Here is a 21,260-nt window from a genome sequence, read left to right as displayed (position 1 = left end):
TTGTTTTCGCCCATTTCATTAGATTCGGCACGTAAAATCCGACGTTTAAAACGGGCCTAAACTACCCGAGGGCAAAATTATTTTAGTTTAAGTGGGTGACCTCTGAACTGGGGCAAAAGAAACTATCCAAATAGGCCATTTCCGAGTTCAAGTCTGCCTCCTCTTCAAAGCGAGTCTAAGTGCGAAGTTTTTCTTATGCAAATTAGTTTTCATTCATGTGTAAAGTAGAACTAATTACCATCACAAAAACTTCGCACTTAGACTCGCTTTGAAGAGGAGGCAGACATGAACTCGGAAATGGCCTATTCCACTCTTTGTGGAAAGTATTGTCCATATTTTCTGATTTTTTCCTCTGTTTGATTATCTCAGGTTGTGAAGATCCTCAATGCAACTGATGAACATGTGATGGCGCTGGGAGCCAACTTCAGCCTGGTGGCCGATTCTCACTTAGTCTGTATGCAGGTTGAACAGGGGTACAAAACCCAGGCAATTAATATACAGAATCAACCCAGGAAAGGTACTTGCTCTGTTGTACAAATTACGGAAGAGAAGGTAGTAGAGTCAACATTAGAGAGATTTAGCATCGCCTTTATTGCAAACTGCAACAACCTCGTTCCCAGTTAACAGACTCCGCTTGTTTCTCGCAAGGCGTCTCGCGAGGATCTCTCTCGTATCGCGAGGGTCTCTCGCGAGGATCTTTTTATACAGTGTGGACAGTGTGCTTTTAAACTGTGGTTTGTAGTCTTGATTGTAGTTTTGTAACTGTCTCATATACGCATGCTCAGTTGATTTTTTTTAGTGACCGGAGCGAGCTTCATTGTATTCAGTGGTGCCCTGAAAACAAGCAGCCCATTCATGGCCAAAGTCAATATTGTGGAAGGTGTGTTTTATTCCATTTATCAGCTAGGGGCACGTACGACGTTTTTCATGTGATTTGGGTACGGACAACGCATAGTGCGAGGATGACTCTATGTAAATTTCTTGGGACTTCCCTAGATTCTCAGCTTCTTTCTTCCTTGTATGACGTAAGTTTGTGTTTCGTTGCCGGACACTACCGCTCACCAACGCTCACCGATTGGCTCTTTTGGTTGGGCATCGAATGATTACAGTGCCTGAGATCGTGGGTTCAAATCTGGGCGGACCAGCTCTTGGGAAGGTGCTGCCTTTGCAACCACATGTTCTCGGCTGTAGACCCCATCGCAACCCTTGTTCACGAAATTCTGTTGGACGTTAACAAACCCGTACGCCATTCGTAAGGGGTTAGCCTCGGAGTCCCATTTTGTGGACTGGCTTCGCAAAGGGCATACTCATCCTCGAAGCCCTAGGGGTACTCAGTTTGGGGCGGAGGGAAAAAGCGACGAGAGTTTTTCAAGATGGGGCGAAAGAGCTCCTTGGTCTTTGAGGGTGAAGGCATACTGTAATTAGAGTGGATTGTTGTGTCACCCTGTCTACCCTGGGTAAGGTCGACCTGCCCCTGTTTAAAACCTGTAATGTTATTGGATCTTCATAGGCTGCAAATGTGCTGTTTTAAGGATAGGTTACATTGTTTTCGTTCCTTGTTTCAGCCAATCGTGTGCTGGTATGTCCAGAAATATGTCTCGTCAACATTAACATCACTTGTATCCAGAAATATGCGAAATAAAAAAGTGTTTCTACTACCCTAATGCAAGTTGTTTTGTTGTTAACAAGTGCTTGGCATTTGAGTATTTCGTGGTGTTCATCAATCATCATATATATGTCACATCATATCTCTTTATGTACCTTAGGATTCTTGAGTAGCTTGTTGTAGCCACTCTCTCCGAGTATTTACCTTCACAACAGTTGTATACTACAGTGGACAAACCGCAACACCGGAACTCCATGCCCTACTCTTTGCGAATAGTGTTTGGGTTCTTTTATGTCCCACAGGGTTATGAACATTGAAGGATTGTGAGACGGGGCCCATGATTCATTGTCGCTATCCGAGAAGACGAGTGAAGACTCTATTCATTTGCGGACGGTAGTTACAAAGGCAGCACTTTCTCCTCACTTATTTAAAGACCCTGAGTGTCGGTCCGGCCTGATCGGGTCTGATGCCAACCTATTGGCGGTTATTTGGCATTGAGACTTACAGAAACACCTCGTGTTGTTCATCATATCTGTTTCGCATCCCTCATTCACCTTGGGATTATTGAGTAGCTTGTTGTAGCCGACTATTTACCCTTCCAACAATGGTATACTACAGTGGACAGAACACCGGAAACTCCATTCCCAACTCGTTTTGAATATCCGTTGTTATCCGTGAGGAGTAGGGGGGGGGGGGGGGGGGTGTCATTCCAAAGGGGCAGTATTTTTTCCTGTCTTTTTAAAGACCCAGGATGTTGGTCCGGTCGAGATTCGAACCCACAACCTCTTGCATGCTCAAGCAACCGAGCCAACCGGTCGGTGGTTATCTACAGGTGTTTATAATTAGGTTAATCACTGGTGTGATTCTGTGAGGTATGGTAAATTGTGCGCATCGACCCCCCTCCCCCTCCCCTTCCAGAGAAGGGAAACTCAGACACTTGAGAGAAAAACAAGCAAACATCTGTCTTTCATCAGATGGTATTATGGTTCAACTGATGCCGGAAGTGATCGGCAAGCTGCGGAATTCCCTGAAAGAAATGAAGGACTACACCATTACAACAGGAGTCCCTGGCGGCGGAGCCGAGGAGGAAGTCATCATTGAATGGGTCAGTCGACAGGATGCTCCACGCCAGGACAGGTAGAGGAAGAATGTTGCCTTGGAAACTTCTCGCTTCAACCATACCTTCATCTGTTATCGTTAGTGCAACAGCTGTCATTCATAACTGCAACACTAAACATGACGGATGTACGAGTGCAACATATTTGACAGATTAGGAAGTCGTTATTGCTGTTGTGTCTATCGTAAAGTGCAAACCTATCGACATTCCGAGATTTTTGATCGATAATGATAGTAACCAATCGTAATCGTAAGTAATAGGCCACTTTCGATATATTAAAATTCAGCTTGAAAGAGACTTTAGAGGACAAAGACAAAGCATTGCATTGCAACTTGTTTCTATTGCTTTTGTCCTCACTGCCTCACTATCAAGCTGAATATTGACATTTGGAAAATGGCCGATTGCGTTTTGATTTGCTTGTTGTCCATGTCTGGTGTGATTAGCCAACGCTATAATTGAATGTGAAATATTCATATATTTGAATATCGAAATTTTAAAAATACATGAGCAGCACCCGCGAAGAAAGCCTAAAAACATCCAGGCCCTACCAGCAGTGCAGCGCGCAATCGCGTGGTCATGGGTTCGAGCCCCGTTCAAGCCTGGATCTTTTTCAGGCTTTCTTTTTAACTGCTTCAGCCTTCGACTCCCAGGAGTGATCAGCATGCAAATTCTCTTCACAATTTCAATGAAATGTCACTCAGACGAGTATTGAGAATGAAGATTATTATCAGCTTAAGAGTTGTGATCCCGATAGAGCACCATATTCTCATCACTACCTTACAAAGAAATATGTGGTACTAGTTACGAGAATTACCGTTTCGATCTTGGGAATGAAGGGGTTAAGATGATCTCCAACTTGCATGTATAGCTCTATTACTTTCGTTCTCGATCGAAATTCCGTGTATTTAGTTGTTTTAAAATAATTCTTCCTTTTATTTCAAACATGTGTGCTTTATAGAGCTCTCCTTTGGCTTGTTACTTTCAGCTTTTACAGCCCAATCGATGGCCTAGAACTGCATGGTTTTTCAAGTGTCAAAGTTCACACTGGTTGTGACTTTACTCGCAAATCTGCATTTAGGATCCAGTGGACGGAGATGTTCTTTTTGGGCGAAGGTCAACAAAGTGCATCGCGGGATATCAGCAAGCTTACAGCTGAGCTGGCCAAGGCGTTTTGTCGAACCCTGATACCGCACTTGTCAAGACTAAGTTCTGAGAATTTCACAGATATTGGCTTACGGGTCAACGTGGACACTGAAAATGTAATGCACTGAATTTAGTAGTGGTGGAAATAATTTTCCTTGCTCAGCTGGGCATTTGGCTTTTATCGACCACATTGCGAATCTTATCAGGGATCAAAACGCAATGTTCAGGAATATGTGACACTATGACGTTAAGTTAGTTTCTTGTGACCGATCATCGAGCTCCTAAGGGAGTCTCATTCGCGGGGAAATTCAATCTAAAAATAGAGAGATTAAGCGTGGCGTTTTCGTGAAACGGCAAACGCGAAAAGGTCGGCTGCTGCTTGTCTCATAAAAGCATGAAAATTATGTCATTCTAACTCGTCTCTCTTTTGAAAAGTTACTTGATACCTCCTGCTAACACGCAAGAAATGAGCTCATATCAAAAGAGTTTCTTCGATTTTTGGCAAAACGCAAATTTTAGTCCGACGTTTGCCCGTAAACGTGATGCTTAGACAGCAATGACCAACCAGGTTGCTGACCAGCGGTTTTCGTTAAAACAGTGGTTTGCTGGGGGGTGCTCAGTCTCGCGGGCTCAGAAAATCTGGTTGTGGTCATTGTTATTTAAGGTTTTTCCCTGTGTGAAAACGCCTTGACAGGAATATAGCAATGTTGTCCCCTCCTAGACGTGGGTTCCTGGTTTTGGTTGACAACTGGCAGGGTCTTGCCCTACCCCGGCGAGGTAGTGGTGAATGCTTAGCTGTTATTATTCAACTAACTATTGAACTTTACTCATTCTGTTCTCTCTTCAGGTTGGTTATAACACAGGTAGCAATCAACAGAGTCTTCCCAGCAATATCATGTCTGAACTTGATGATTTGCTAATACCAATCATTCACAATGCGGCGTCTCATCACAGACGGCGTGCTCTGAATGTGGAACTACTGTTTAAAGTCTTGAGACTCCTCTGAAATTCGTTAGGACGTTTTAACCAGAGACGAAAGGAATGTTGTCATTTTCATGGTCAATTTCAGGCTCCGTACTAATCTAAAGGTGAAACGCGTTTTTATGACCGCAGAAGGGATTGGCATTACAGTATTTTAGATTAGGAGTTTATTAGTAGTTGCGCAAAACGTCCACACTGGGATTACACCAACCTAGTGCTATTTTTGGAACGAAATGTTGCGCCCGAAAGACAGGCTCCGACTTAAATTGGAAAATTAACGTTACTGTCAGTAAGTCGTTAAGACCAATAGTCAGATCAATCGTGATCTGACCGTGAACAAGTGGGCCCAAGCGCGCAAGACCTGTTTCAAAAGAAATATCGTTCAGGTCCAGAATGGCTCCTTGTTCTGTGGAGACATTCTTGCGGTTACTAGTCATCTTGCTACCAGGTATTCTTCGTTCTTGAAGCGTAACAGTCGGAACGTGTGGGTAGCGAGAAAGACATGAGACGGGAGATCCCATAGTAACCCATGGTCTCAATACCTATGGACGCCCCAAAATATAAGCTCCTAATTGGACTTAGTTTTCTTCAATACAATTTTGCCTCATTTTAGATACGAAAGAGGGCCATCTGCATGTTAGCTTCCTTTCTTGGTACAAGGGCTTCGTGATTTGATGGGAAATATAACCGGTTTCTTTGGCGTGTCAGACATGCGCCCTAATTAGCTGTTTGCCTCGCTTTCGAAGCGAGTCTTGGTGCTCAACTATTGAAAGGGAAATGATTTTGATAAGAATACGCAACTCATTTCCATTTGAATGGTTGTGCACCAGGACTCCCTTTGAAACTGAGGCATTTAGCAACTCGGAATGGGCTATTAGTTGCACTTTACAGATAAATAAACCTAATCGACTAACTCAATGTTGTACCCAATTAAAATCACCCAGGGTTAAGATTCTTTGTGTCTTGTATCAGCATGATAATGTGGCATTCATATTTAAATGACATGGAAATACCTGGAACAAAACGTTTCATTCCCAAAGGGTTTGAATTGGGTACAACAGTGAGCTAGCCAATTAGGTCTATGAAAACTAATTTTCATAAGAAAAACTTCGCACTTAGACTCGCTTTGAAGAGGAGGCAGACATGAACTATTCAAGCGTGGGTTTTTTTGGGGATTCTTTCCTTACGCCTAAGTTCTACATTAACTGCCATGATCCTGTCATACCCGCAGTTCACATATTCGAATTTTGTATTCTCTATCAATCAATTTGTATAATTTGTTTATTGTTATATCTCGTTATATATAGCGTTACTGAATTTAACAGGAAGTAGACCGTTAAAGATCCATCGAAGTTGTTTGTAAAAAAAGTTAGTGAATTTTCAGCATTTGGTGCACTCACTCGAGCACTCGATACTGCAATGTGATGACCACAAAACCTCAATTTCTCTCTATTAACAACAAGGGAGAAACATCTTCACAATGGTTTATTTGCTGCTTATACACAAAAGATGTAAATTTACAAGCAAATCAGGGTAAATGAAGAACTTATAAACTATCAACTCATTAGTTTTCTGCTACTAATCACAATGCATGCATTCTATTTCAGTGGTTGCTTCATTGTCCATGTTCATTTTAAAAAGCAAGTGTGTGTATTTAGCAGCAATAAGTTGTTCAATCACTGTGATTTGCTTGTACATTAATTTTTACAGTTTGTATAACCAGCAAATCAACTCTCACAGAGATGTTTCTCCCTTGTTGTTGGAGAGAAACCAAAAGCAGAATAACAGTGTTAGTCATGCAGGCATTACGTCAAACAAAAAGTGATCACAAGAGTGTACCAGCGAGACCCTCTCTGTTTCCTAGACTGTAAGCCCTTCCTTCATAGATCGTGCAGCATTTAAAGTGCCCCTGTGATAAAAAAAAAAACACTTCCTTTTTTCCTTCAGATTTTGAAAATGTGTTTGCTTAACACCTGACTGGCAAAATTTTGAGCTTTGATTTTTATCCAAAGGCCGTTTACTTTGAGTGTAAGTTTTGGATTTCACGGTCCGCCATTACTCACGTTCAAAACTCACCGATTGGACCTTAGACAGTTGGATCCAGGGAAAAGTGACGTCAGAGGCTCACTAGCTTAAAATTTCAGCGTATGAACGCAGCCTATTATACAGTATATGCAAAGCGCGAGTTTAAAAGTCTGACAGCCCAAAACCCCTGTGCTGCATATTAATTCTGCGGCGTACACACGTATTGCATTCTTAAACTAGTGAGCCTTTGACGTCATTTTCTCCTCGATCCAGCTCTCTCAAGAACATAATGTTAGTAATGGCGGACCATTAAATAGGAAAATTACAGTTAAAAAAAAGAGGTGTCTTTTTTGAAATCAAGGCTAAAACGTGGGTCACTTAGTGTTTCGTTAACATAGATTCTGGATTCTGTTCATATCCATAGCCATTCTTATGACTTTTTTGGTCACAGGGGCACTTTAATGGGGTGATAGGTGCTACATACTGTCTGTCTGTGATAGCAATAATTATATTATACAGTACATTAGGCAATTTTACAAACGTAACAAATAAGAAAAAGGGATTCCCATACACAAAATTCAAACGCCAGCCTTCATCTTTTTTCCATTTTACAAATCCAAGACAAGCACATCCTTAAATTCTTTTTTTACAAATATAATGTTACAACAGGAATCTCTCATCAAAGGCACTGTGTAATGTCAAACAGACAACACTTGCATGCCACGGAAAGCATCTTAAAACATCACTTGTTCCCCAGTTGCAGCTTTCGCCGTTCTTTTTCTCTAACACGATACATTAAGCTGCAAAAGAATAGTTTGATCAATTGTTTGCACTCATCATATGCTTAGTAATAATTCATTTTGGGAATCTGCTGCTTTTCTGATTTAACGCCCTGGTGGGGAAAAAGTGTTAAACCCAGGGATAATACCGTAATACGTGTGGAAAGAAAGTGTTACTCCCCCGTCAACCATGCATCAATTTCTTTCCACAAACACAAATTATTTTGTAAAGAGTGACCACAGGTTAATTCAACTATATCTAGTCATCATGCCAGGATCCCTTGAAATAATAAGTACACACACCAGATACACAAATGTTAACTCTCCTGGATCGATCATTAAGTGTTGCAAACCTGCTGGTCTCCCACCTTTCATTCAGATGTCAGCTACGACATTTTAATCCAACCCTAAGTTTTCTCAGGTTTCCAAATAATTTTAGTTTTCAAAACTTTCTCACTGTCTTTTGTCACTATGAGGCCCTGACAGGGTAAATTCTGATAAGCAACATGGTCCAAAAAGTAGCGACAGCACATAAAATGAAATTCCGACAAAAGACATCCTTTCCCAGCAAAATTCCGACAGTGACGTCAAGGCCGAAAATGAGCCGATTAAACCCTGACACGAGTGATTATAAAATTCAGACAAGCAACAAGTGACATGGGACTCCCCCCCCCTTCCTGTCAGGGCCTCCACTATGCACATCTCAGTTGTTCTGGTAGCATTGAAAGCATCCCCAGAAAGAAAGTTGCCATCATTCCCATGATGCTTAACCCATTGACCTCTCGAAGTGAGACTTAGCAGATGTTACTCTGTCTAATACCAGATGATTTTACTCGTCAACTGGGGCATCCTAGGGAGTTTGAGGTGTCAATGGGTTAAAATGAATGCCACTGGATAGTCATTTTGAACACTGATGTAAATACTGGGACACCTGGGTATGCTTATTTCTTATTTAATTTTTTTTTCATTTTTTTGGGTGGGGGGGGGGGGGGGGTGGGAAACCGAATTTTGGTGGTTTCACTTCCTCAGGAGTGGGTTAATGACAGTGGGGGATGTACAATACCTACAGATTTAGCTCTCTAGGGTTTGACGATCAACAACGAAGTGGGGTGTCCTAGCTTTCTAAATTAAACTTGACAATGGCATATAAGACTTCAATGACAGGCAAGTCTCGACAGAAGATATTCTTATCCAAATTTTCACTTATGATACCGAGTCAACAGCAATGATACTGAATCATCATTGCCTCTTACAAAATCAACGGACTCTTACTTACTCGTCATATTCACATCTCTCCCACAAATGTTTCTCGTGATGACATTTCCATGGCATAAGATACGTTTCTTTTCTGCATTTCAAAAGTGGTATGAGCAAGTGTGCGCAGTAATCTCTTCCCTGCAATGGAAGCTTGGCGTCCGCCATCTCTTTTGCAGTCACTTTCATCACTAAACAAGGGAATCGTGTTTGTTAATGCTGCGAAAATAGTGTCTTAATGCTCTGGATGGACTAAATACTTTCGTGATAACAGGACATAGTAAAAAAGTGATATCAAGAGCTTTCGTAAAGGGAATAGGCTGCGTTTTGGAGTAACTATATTCTCACCTGGCTCGTACTTCTCGTCCGCCATATTGGATGTTTCGAGCGCGCTACCCATAATTCCGCACGGGAATATAGGTATGCAATGCGTACATAACGTACAAACAACTTGAACTTTGTCGTAAATACGAAAGCAATTAGACCAATTAATTCAGCCCTAAACAAAAGGTGTCATCTCGAGGCTCTGGGAAATAAACTCATACAAATCCTTAAATTTATTCCCCAGAGCCTCGAGATGATGCCTTTTGTTTAGGACTGAATTTTAATATATCGAAATTGCTCTATTGCAAAAGGAAAAAATAGTAAAGATCAATTTAAAAAGTAATTCTTCTCCGTTTTTCAAGAACAGACAACATTTTAGGATACCGAGCCATTATTTGCATACAAATATACAGAACTCAACAAGAAGACAAAAGTGGTCAAGTGTTCTTCATTTAATAGCGCACTGCATGTGAAACTTGATTCTTAAGAGACAATCTGTTCTCGTTTGCAAGGATCTTCACACGGTATGGTTTACGGCATGTTAGAGCCAGCTAAACGCTTTCGTCGCTGCCAAATACAGGACAAAGGCGGGGGAGGGGGAGGGTAGGGAGGAGGAATAAAATTCACAGCATCATGAGGTCAGGATTCCAGGGGCAGATCTAGGGGGAGGGTGCTGGGAGTGTGCTCCCCCCGAGAGATGACCTGCAGCTTTCTAATACAACTGGTATGCTGCAAACAAAAATGTCACCATTCAGCTACGCCATTCCTTACTGGTGCACCCCCTCCTAAAAAAAATCCTGGATCCACCCCTGGATTCTGTTCATATCCATAGCCATTCTTATGACTTTGACTACTTTACATTGTAGAGAAATCTCTCAGAAAAAAGAGTTTTATTTCAGGGTTTATTCACGTCATCAATGCTCTCATTTATTACAGTGGAACCCCACCATATGATAAGTTTTCTGTTGCCCCGAACAAAACCTCACTCCTTATTTTTCTTTATTACGCCGTTAATTAATACGACCTGTCAAAATGCTTGGTGAGGCTGCTGAGTGCTAAAAAAACCAGACACAATTTGACAAACATTACCTCATTTTAGTGCACAATTTTCAGGGAAGCTGTGTTAGTGGTTAGCATGTATGTCGCCTTCTTGTTTAATCGGCACTAGCTGCATTCCAATGTGGTTAGTTTCTCCAAGTCTCTCTCCTCTTCTTGTCTGACCGATGGGTTATTTGGAATTATTTCACCCTACCTCATTAATACTACCAACCCATTAACCAAATTTCTGGGTCCCAAAGTTGGTCATGATCATAATTATTAAATGGGTTTTAGAGTATAATTCTCAAAAGCCAATGAACTGTATTATTCACCACCAACATCAGGTGACATGCATTGGCACTTCCAAACTAGCTTATTCACCAATAACTGAAAGCTTCGCACTTATCTCATCTCGTTTTCTTTTTTTTTAGACAAATATTTTTATTTATTTTAAACTCGAAGCATTAGCCAAACAAGCTCCGGGTTCTCGAGCATAAATAAAGTATGTATGCATAAAATGTGTGTACATGATTGTATGTCTCTTTATAGATACCTGAAATATTTCAGTGGCTTTAACAAGATTCGAATCCACGACCTCTGTGATGCTGGTGCAACTCAGTGGCTTCATAGCTCAGTTGATAGAGCATAACACTGGCATCACAGAGGTCATGGGTTCGAATTCTGTTGAAGCCACATCAATTTTTTAGTTGTCTATAAGAGAAAACTGCTTGAAAGTGCGAGGACCACTTTTTTTTTTCATTTATAACCCCCACTTCAAACATATACATTTGTTTTATTTACCAATAATTATCTCTTTAAAAGACTCAAAGGCAATCGGCGACAAAATTAGTTGAGACAGTTGCCAACAGAGCACACTGGAAACGACATTCATTGTTTGCAAAGAAAACTTGTCCAAAAAGTATGTTTCCGGGATACCCCTCCCTCCCCCACCCTAATCAAATTATGTTGTACCGTTGTTGACAAGGCTCGTAGAAAACAGAAAAACACAACATTGTTCTGGGGGTGCAGGGGAGGGGGGCATTTTTGTACCGAGCTTGAAATCGACTCTAAAGGATAAGAGTGTCTCAGCAATTTTGACGCCAATTGGGTCTATTTTGGTTGTCTGATCATAAGCAAAATTTAACCCTTTGACTCTCAGGAGTGATCAGCATGTAAATTCTCTGCACAATTTCAATGAAATTTCAGTCAGACAGGTATTGAGAATGAAGATAATTATCAGCTGAAGAGGTGGGATCTTGATATAACACCAAATTATCACGACTACCCAACAAAGAAATCTATGGTTCTAGTTAGGAGAATGAACAATTTGATCTTGGGAATGACAGGGGTATTTATATTAACAATCTCATTCAATATAGAGTCATGACATTTTGAGGATCAATCTTTGAACAGCATCTGCACAAGCTGGTGATGAGAATATGAAGTATGGTCACTGAGCACTGGTCCTGTCAATGCACCTGCAGCAAGAATTAAAACAATGCAACTATGAGATCCTTTAAGAGAGTATTTTTGTGTATTTTTATGTAGGTTTATTTCTCTCCTTCAAATGGACATTTCATAAATTAAGATTAATATCTAAAAAAAATTACACAAAGAGGAGAGGGGTACCTCTTGGTTAACTAATGATGTGCCTCAGTTAGCTTAATTACTATTACAGAGTGAAGGAAAACACAGCCATCTTTTAAGAGGGAATATTGGCTTTAAGACAACTTGCCCTGTATGGCAGTGGAAGTGTATTAATGTTTTGAATTTTTTTCCTGAAACAACTGGCCGAATGTAAAGAAGTTTTTTTTATTAACATTAGCTGATATAGTAAATAACATGTAACCTCTGTAAGAAAGATTCGTGTGCTCATATATTGTTTTTGAACGATAGGCATTAATTTGTTGGGACAGCTATTAATACCTTCATCAACTTGTTTGATAAAAACAAATTTTCATTTTCTACACGCCACCAGTGCAGCACATAGCTTCTTTAGAAAGTAACCCCTTCATTTCTTCTTTACGTTTTATACTGGACCTGCAGCCAGGATCTAATGCTCAATCTTCCTTTGGGGGGTGGAGTGGGGTGAGTAAGCAGCTTCATCACACACCTAAATTCCTTGTTCTTTTCACTTGTTCAACCAAGTCCTCACTGCTGAATTTATCACTGATTACTTCCAGCTGTGCTACCAATTCACCTATGTGCTGAGGTTGTCAAGAAAAGAACAAAGATGAATGTGTAGACACCATGTGCAAGGAGACAGTGAGTCTTTATGGCTTACCTTGTGCTGAGCATGTTCTTGTTTAATTTGGTCATAAACTTTTTCAATGTTGGCAACTCTTGACTCCATTTCTTTATACCTATAAAGAAACTCAATTGTGAAAAGCCTACACAAACTGTGTTGAGTTGGCCAATCCAAAATTAACTTATTGCCCCCTGGAGTGATACTGAAATAGATTTTACTCTGTCTAATGCCAAAAGATTTTACTATCAATGGGTTAACAACCTCGACCTCCACTCGAAAACTATGGCCCCTTTCACCCATTGATTCCAAGGAGTTAGACTTAATAGATTTTAGTCTGTCTAATGCCAGATGATTTAACTTGTCAGTGAGGCGGTTTAAGAGTCAATTGGTCAAACTTAATAATTTCAATGTGGGGAGGCGCGGTGGCCTAATGGTTAGCGCCCTGGACCACACCCGAAACCAGACTCCGGATTGAGCGGTCCGGGTTAGAGCCCTGGCTGGGTCAATGTGCAAGACACTTTATTCTCACAGTGCCTCTCTTCACCCAAGTGTATAAATGGGTACTGAAAAATTTAATGCCTGGTGTAACCATGGGATGGACTTGCATCCCATCCAGAGGGGAGTAGAAATACTCCCAGTCACTTCATGCTACAGTATTGAGTAACTGGAGATAAGTGCCGGCATGATGGGCCACTAGGCTCATAGCAGACTTTACCTTTACCTTAATAATTTCAATGCAAAGTTAAATTGAAGTTTAATGTGCCTGGGGGGCCCTTTCATATGGGCCCTGTTGACTGGGTTCATGCAGTTTAAATACTGTTATCTGACCCATATGGAGTGAGGCCCTTGGACATCTACAAGTTTCCACAAGCCAGCTCTCAGATGGACACTCAGATTTCGGTTTACCAAAGGACAGGTCTCAGGTCACACTGGTCTCCTTCACAGGTCTCTGTTTTACTAATACAGAAACAAACCTAAACATTCAATAAAGCTAACCTTAGGCCTAATGCGACCAAAACAGGCTTTAATGAATGTTTAGGTTTGTTTCTGCGTTGATAAAACAGTCACCTCTGACCTAAGACCTGTGTTTTGTACCTGCCCCTCCTGTTACACTGATAAACAGGGAAAAACCGTTACGATGATGTAGGGGAGGGGCTGAATGACTGAAATACTCCATAAAAATGTTCTCCATTCTGCCACAACACTTAATAAACGGGTGTCTCAAAAACGAAGACCCTAAGACCCCTATTAAAGACCCTGAAACACAGAAACGAATGAAGTACCCCCAAAACTCTCAATTTGGCTAACCGTACGCTTAACTAGGCCTAAAGTTGGTTTTTAGGTCTAGGGTTAGCCAAATTGAGGGTTTTGGGGTACAGTTACATACTTTATTAGTTTCCGAGTTTTCAAGTTTTTGTGGTCATAGGGTCTTCATTTTCGAGACACACCTTAATAAACAATAATATTATTTACGAGAACCCATTTGGGTCAAACCCTTGGCACTTGTAAGCAATCATTGCTGGACGTCCCTTGTTGTTAAACTAATGTATTTAGTGCATTTAATTTTTTACAACATTTCGTCTTTTCAGAAATACCTCTCAAGAAGATGGCCATCTGAAGCCAAACTTAATGTCTCGTTTGGTATTTCGCCACATCTTGCATCCTGTAAGTTACCAAGCACCTTTCTCTGTGCTTGTCGGTTAAGACTTCTCATTATTATGTCGTCTCTTCTATTATTAACTGGAAGACAATGAAGGGAAGTCAATCTTTCACCAATAAAACAAAACGAGAGAAGGAGGAAATTTAAAACACTGGTCTACATGCAGATACTACAATGAATGATTTTGTAGTAGCTTTTACCTTTTCTCAATGCATTTTGAATGATCTCAATGGGAATATGTCTTGAATCCTTTGCTGGGGAGAAATTAATTACATTTATTTCAATCAAAAAAGTAATGATTGGCAGCATTAAGTGATGCAAGGTTGTAAGTATGGGGTAATTTTATGCTATCACCTATTCTTTAATTAATTAATGCTCTGCAAGTATTTGTACATGAAGATTACATGTACATGTCAAAATTAGTAGTGCACAACGGGAAGTTATGTAATGTTTAAAAAACCAGCAGCAGTGTTTTATCAGGGTTTAAAAACACGAGGCGTAGCCGAGTGTTTTTAGGCCCGTTAATTAAAACACATACTGCGAGTTTTTTGAACAGCTTAAAAAACATTCCACAAAAAGCGTGTCCCTCTGGACTCAGAACAATGGTTCAAATTGTGAGAGGTGAATATTAGCATACAAGAAAAACAAGCTATGTCTTATCAGTATTCTTTATATTTTAAATAATACTATAACGAGGAGTGTTTTATCAGGATATAAAGCTCATACACGTGACATTTTATCTGTGTTTTGATAGGCTGTTAGCCTCATGAATTATTAATGAGTTTTTTTAAAAGACAGAATATTAAAGAAATGCATTGCTGTGTAAAGGTTAAGTGACTGAGTCATCTATTGTTATATAGTAGCAGCTTTTACTATCCACTGCAAACTCATAGATGGAACCTGGAAGACGGCCAAATCCTGGTAATCCAGCCATTGGTCCCCAGAGAAAACAGGCACCTTCCACTGCCATTGATAAAAAGTGGAGGGGGATAAAGAGAGAGATCGAGATCGAGTGAGAGACAGAGAGAGAATAATGTAAAATGCTAAAAAAAACACATGCCAACATCTGAAACACAATGCTACAAAATGCCTCTGAAACTGCAAATATATGCCAGTAGAGAAAATCTGGCTATATTTGACTGCTGGTGATCCTTGCTGTTAACCTCAAAAATGATGTCTGTACCATAAGGCTGTCACTGTAACGTTTTAAATGGCTAAAGGAAGTTGGGAAAATTGTTAAGGAAAACTTTGACTTTGTGGTGCTAAATCTGATTATCAGGATTAAAGAAGGCACAGGCGCCCCATCAGGAGTATGAAACACCAGGTAGGCAACTATAGCTGCCTGATTCATGCACTTGATGGAGTGCAATTTATTCTATACCTCTGATCCTAGCTAAAGCAGGACAGTCATCTTCCAGCTGAAAAGGAGTTTTCAATATCTTGATTTGTTGTCGAAGAAAACTATGGTCACTTTGGCATTCATCTGTGTCATAGAGAGTTAAAGAATCTCTTTTGTCTGATATGTTAATGCTGCTATCAGACTCCGGAGATAACTGTTCAATATTATTAAGCTCTTCTGTCCGTGTTTCAGGTTTGCTGAATGAAGGCATTGATTCTCCATCAGCTGGTAACTCTTCTAAGGGTTGACTTTCAAGAGGCTGTATAGGAGTTGCGTCACTGGAACATTGCTGTTTGCTTTTCTTTGATTTTGTTACTGTTCTTCTTTGAGCCTGTGTTTTGTCATCCATGTTGCCTCTCCTCAATCTTTTAATCTCTGGCAAGTCAACTGCCTCATCACTGACCTTTGCACTTTCCTGAATCAGGACATGGATAAAGTGATTTCAGTGGTTATTATGATTTGTAGTAAAGGAGATTTTTTCAATGATGGCTCAGAAATGCTTGAAAAAATGCAAGTACTCCAAACAGGAATAGAAAGTATGATCTTCCGCTCACTTGTGCCAATGTTTTACCTTTAAAGTATAGGAGACTCTTGGGAGCATTTAAGATCATCAATTAAACTTATCTAGGTTCATTTAGATGATATACCTGAACCTATACAATATTTATACAAACAATTAAGTGCTCAGAGGAATATTGTCATCTTCAATATAATTAACCCATTGTTGACTCTTGAACTGTCCTCATTGACAAATAAAATTGTCTGGAATTAGACAGAGTAAAATCTATTAAGTATCACTCCTAGGCATTAATGGGTTAAGTCCTCAGAGCAATAAATTATTCTCACCTTCACCAAAGTTGAATCAGGCCCTCAAGGCTCTTACTAGTCTCACATGGCCCAGTGATAGAGCCTCCCATATAGTAAACGGAAGGCCGTAGGTTCAACTCCATCCTTGGAGACCCAGGGGCAGTCAGTCAGGACGGGACAAGAAAATTATGAGCAAAATCGGGACTGGTGTAAAGGAGCACTCAGGTTTTTTCTGATTATCCCTGAGCCATCATCGACAAAATAGATCTTATTTGATTCTGTTGTACTGAGGCTGTGTAGCAATGGCGGGTGTAAACTCAGGGCATTACTAAACCATGAAACAGTGAAACACTGAAACAGCGAAACGAAACACTAAAAGATCATGCGAGTATGACCCAACCATACATTGAATACTAACTGACCTAGGCCTAAACAAACGTTTTTAGGCCTAAGGTTAGCTTTTGTGAATGTTTACGATACTTTCTGTATTGGTGAAACAATGACCTGCAACCCCTGACCTGCGACCTGCGACCTGCAAATTAGACCCGCCGCTGAAACAACCCAAACCTTAACTCATGCTATTTCGGCCTAAACACTGTGCTTTAAGCATTTTTGTAAACGTTACGGTTTGGGTTGTTTTTAGTTATGGTAAAACAATGACCTGCAACCTGCACTTTACACCCTCCGGCCTACATGTAGCTACTTGAGTAGCAATGATGGCATTACTCCACGATTCAGGCCATTTTATTGCAACTAGCAACTTAAAGCTTTAGCGAGCTAGATAGAGTGTACACTTATAAGTTTGCAGTGTTGTGATATGCCATAAAGCATTGTACTGCGTACTATTGAATTTTAGTATCACCCAACTAGTGGACTAATGCAAATCCTGCATTTTCATTGGCTACACTACTACAGGACTATTAGTAATAGTCCTCGAGTAGCGAAAAGCGTGACGCTTTCTTTCATTTACCAAATAAATATTTCTTCAACTTGCATTTGCTAACTTTATTATTGCCTTTTGGTTGGGTGATACTAAACAATTACGGTAGACACTTCGCCCTCAAGGGTCACGGGTCAATAGCCCATGAGTCCTGAGAAGCCGAATGGACTACCGTAGAGTTCCGATAGTAGCGACCCTCGTTACTTTCGGAATTAGCAGCCTTTGGGGGTCGTAACTTTAAGGGAGTCGTTACTTTCGGGGGTCGTTACTTTCGGGGAACAGAAATCGTTTACAAATAGCGCTGGCGTGAGTTTTTTTTCCCGAAATTTAAACGAACATAAAATGAAAAAAGAACAACATTTTGTTTGCATTCCACTTGTATAGATTGTGTTTCATCAAAAGAAGGTAGCAATGATAAATACGTACATGTACCGACAGCAATACTGTAATAAAATACCGTAAATCAATATCAACACCAATAAAAAAAGGAGACAAAATTCGACTGCGACATGGGTGGGTTCCGGATATCTTCCTAGATTGTATTGTCGGTGGTCGGGACGAGTTGTATTAGTTTGTCTCTCAGTTCTTTTCTTAGACTTCTAAATCCTATCAGCTGATATAGAGGAGATCGAGTTCTTCAGTGACTCAGATGAGGAAAGCTAAACTGCTTCGATTGTACTGCATGATGCACCGCTACGTTTAATTTTGTATCTCAGTGTCATTTAATTGGAACAAAGACGTTCATGTTAATGATAATCGACGAAAACTACACAGAGTTTTTAATATAAATTTGAAGAAACGTTCCTGTTGTTAATACGAAATTATACCGGTTTACGTGCTTACATCACTACATCAGTGAACTGTTCCCCTTGTTGCAAATTAAAGTGCCTTATTGTGAACGTATTACGGTATTGTACATTATAATTTTGACTGTTGATTGACAAATTAAAGGTATACGGAATACAATTTAAAAAAACTTGGTCTCGCTACTTTTGGGAGTTGGGGGGGGGGAGCGGTGATCACTACTTTCGGGAGGGGTCGCTACTTTCGGGGGGGTCGCTACTTTCGGGGGATCGCTACTTTCGGGATTTACTAGCAGCCACAAAAAATTGACGTTAATTCCGGGGGGTTGCTACTTTCGGGGGGTCGTTACTATCGGAACTTTACGGTATTGACCCGTTGCGGGCTACGGGTCTAATAATTATTGTTAAGTACTGTGCAACAAAAAAAACGAGAAAAAAGTTGATCTTACAGGTTCTACAGAAGCCTTTTGTCTACGATCGCTGCCAGTATTTCTTTTTCTTCGTCGCGATCCAGTGAAATATCTCATTTTACCAATACAGTAATAATTACATTCTCCAGCGCCGTCCTGAGGTCGAAACGTCCCGTATTCAAACAGTCTGCTATACTCTTGAGCAGCGGATGAACTGACACTCACCAGTAAGTACTTTATGTATCTCTTATCATAATGTATTTAAATTATATTTTTGGCATACTAACGTTTTTTTATTACAATGTCATCATGAAATTAAGAGGCCATTGTTTTTAACAAACTTTCACTTTACATAAGAAGAAAACGTTGAAGAATTTTACCACCAAGATCAACGACGGCACTGAAATTCTTAATTTTATCTCTCGGTTGGAGAGTATCTAGGCAAAGATTCAACGCGTTTGTGGTTGTCAGCGACATCATCGTCGCTACGAACCAGAGGTAAGAAATTTCGTCTTATTCCATTTGAATCCTATGGACTAGTAACAATAAGCTGTTTGTCTGATCCTTACTTATGGTCGATCGGTTGGCAAAAAGGGGAAAAAAGTGTTAAAGTTAGCAGGATCTTCTAAAACTTTTCATACAGTATAATGACAGGATCATGACAGTTTGAGCTTAGACCGTGTCATATAACTTAATTAAAATGCATTGAAAATCGACTTAGCCAAGAAAATTTGCTTTTAAGTGGTTTTTCATGATCATCGAGGACATTTGAAAGTGAATATTTTTCATATTGGTAAATTGATCTGTTTTTTCTGATCTCTGAAACACCTGCAAGTTCTTTAACTTAAGCTTAATGATCAGGTCTAATTTTTACTCAAGGTTAATTCAGGCTAAAATTTTTCATTGAGTCATTGTTAACTGAGTAGATTAACAACAGGCTAGCTCAACCAAATTGCTTAGTAGCCTTGTAGCTGCAAAATGCTCAATTTTTATTTATTAGAGATGCCAGTGTTTTTATAAATGTTGGAGACAGATGGTCTTTTTCGGATGATCACTGTTTTTTGCAATGTAAGTGTTTTTAAACACCTGGCCTCGGTTGTTCAAAAGGTGGATAACGCTATCCACTGGATACATGTATTAAAGTCACTATCCAGCGGACAAACACTAGCAAAACCAATTGACTTATCCAGTGGATAGTGCTATCCACCCTTCGAACAACTGGGGCCTGGCCTGAATTGTTCAAACGATGGATAGCGCTATCCTTCGGATAAATCACTATCCAATGGGTAAGTAATAGTGAAACCAATTGCACTATCCAATTGATGGTGATTTATCCGGTGGATAGCGTTACATGTATCCACCTTTTGAACAACTGGGACCTTATTTTTAAAAAGCTAGTTGCTATGGTAACTATTACAATGCATTATTACATAAAAATGTCTTGAGCAATCATTATTATAGTCTGTAATTATGGGTTAAATACCTATCAATTATTAGCTCCTAAAGTTGGTTTTGTTGGTTGTTGTATGCAAATAAACTGCTTCTGAATCACCAATATTCAGGGTGTTAGAAGAACAAATGTTTAGACTCTCACGTCTTTTGTTCTAGTTTTGACCCATTGACTGAACTGAACTGTGCCCCACCTCCTTCCCCATTGACTATGTAGTAAAATCGACCTGCATTATAAAGAGGAAAATCTGTTTAAGTCTCCAGGAGTCAAAGGTTTAAATTTTTTTGATGAGTGAATTTAGAGTGAATTTAGAGGTTGTTAAGGACTAAGCTCTACATACTGTAAATACAGTCAGAGGTTGGCTGTTAGGCTATTTGGCAGGTGCTGGATCCTTTTATTTGTACATTTACTTACAACTTTCAACAAGGCTCTTTTAGTCTCATGAGAGATTCAGCACTAAATGCCCAAGGCTACATGTATGGTAATATTATCATGGGACTTTATTGTTTGAAGATTGATTAGCACACTGTATACAGACATGGAGAGCATGCAAAAATGAGCAGACAGACAATAGACGAGTGTGGGAGGTGGTGCCTTCAGTTTGGTGAAATTAAAAAACCAGGAAGAGTTCTGTAAGGGGAAGAAAGTACCTATGGCAACACTGCAAGTGGCCATCACCTGACAGCACTATTGCACTGAATTAATGGGTGAAATTTTGACCAAACCAATACTCACCAGGAATGGGAGGGGAGACCAGGGCAGGGAAAGATTTAACCCATTCACCTCTAAGCCGGCCTAAACCAGCCATACTTACTAGACTAAGTATTTTAGTCTGTCTTATGCCAGACGATTTTACTCGTCAATGGGAAACCCCGAGGAGTCAATAGGTTAAATACAGCTTGAGCAAAAATGGCTGTGGAATAGCCAGTAAGCAAAGAAACTCAAGCTGACCGTGACGTAACTCCCTGAAAAAAAAGCAGGGCCACCCTTGAGCATTAGTTTAAAGGGTAAACCACTCACCAACATTGTCTCAATTCTAACCTTGCCCTCAATCAAAATTTTTAGAAATTCTTTCCTTAATTGCTCCGGGCTTCTAATTTCTGTCTGCAGGTGATACTCACCTACTGCGAATCTTATTGAAAGCAGTCTGTATAATTTTATAAGCTTGAGACATTAATATATTTGTTATTGTGGAACTGATCCAAAGTTGTGATAAAATAAAATCATTTGATGGACACATTTCAATTATTGTCTTTTTTTTCTTGTTTTTAGAGCT

At 40.0% G+C, this 21,260-nt stretch overlaps 3 protein-coding genes across 4 annotated transcripts in view; 1 reads left to right on the top strand and 2 right to left on the bottom strand.

The window, feature by feature from the left end:
* Window positions 1–6,188, top strand: part of LOC138024526 (zinc finger FYVE domain-containing protein 9-like) — a 33,355-nt gene extending 27,167 nt beyond the window's left edge. Inside the window, exons 15-19 of the mRNA XM_068871744.1 lie at window positions 370–517; window positions 800–880; window positions 2,581–2,743; window positions 3,709–3,982; window positions 4,714–6,188. Coding sequence (XP_068727845.1) covers window positions 370–517; window positions 800–880; window positions 2,581–2,743; window positions 3,709–3,982; window positions 4,714–4,872 — 825 coding nt within the window. The 3' untranslated portion in view covers window positions 4,873–6,188. The remainder of the gene's footprint in view (window positions 1–369; window positions 518–799; window positions 881–2,580; window positions 2,744–3,708; window positions 3,983–4,713) is intronic.
* A 1,172-nt stretch (window positions 6,189–7,360) lies between these two features.
* Window positions 7,361–9,385, bottom strand: LOC138024527 (NADH dehydrogenase [ubiquinone] 1 beta subcomplex subunit 7-like). The gene is made up of 3 exons (XM_068871745.1): window positions 9,254–9,385; window positions 8,928–9,096; window positions 7,361–7,672 (listed from the first exon to the last, which is right to left on the bottom strand). The coding sequence occupies exons 1-3, from the start codon at window positions 9,303–9,305 to the stop codon at window positions 7,615–7,617; spliced, it is 279 nt and encodes a 92-aa protein (XP_068727846.1). The 5' UTR covers window positions 9,306–9,385; the 3' UTR covers window positions 7,361–7,614.
* Window positions 9,386–10,682: 1,297 nt separating this feature from the next.
* On the bottom strand, window positions 10,683–18,722 carry LOC138024525 (uncharacterized). 2 transcript variants are annotated; one of them, XM_068871742.1, is made up of 7 exons: window positions 18,574–18,722; window positions 15,557–15,989; window positions 14,376–14,429; window positions 14,111–14,255; window positions 12,552–12,630; window positions 12,381–12,474; window positions 10,683–11,745 (listed from the first exon to the last, which is right to left on the bottom strand). In XM_068871742.1, the coding sequence occupies exons 1-7, from the start codon at window positions 18,649–18,651 to the stop codon at window positions 11,666–11,668; spliced, it is 963 nt and encodes a 320-aa protein (XP_068727843.1). In that variant the 5' UTR covers window positions 18,652–18,722; the 3' UTR covers window positions 10,683–11,665. The 2 variants fall into 2 exon arrangements, with proteins under 2 accessions (XP_068727843.1, XP_068727844.1); XM_068871743.1 differs by lacking the exon at window positions 12,381–12,474 and having other exon boundaries at window positions 11,603–11,745; window positions 18,574–18,717.
* Between the last annotated feature and the right edge of the window lie 2,538 nt (window positions 18,723–21,260).

Source organism: Montipora capricornis, chromosome 11 (assembly GCF_036669925.1).
Source record: "Montipora capricornis isolate CH-2021 chromosome 11, ASM3666992v2, whole genome shotgun sequence".
Classification (NCBI taxonomy): domain Eukaryota; kingdom Metazoa; phylum Cnidaria; class Anthozoa; order Scleractinia; family Acroporidae; genus Montipora; species Montipora capricornis.
Note: the sequence above shows the minus strand (reverse complement) of the source record. Positions and strands in the feature narration are given on the sequence as shown.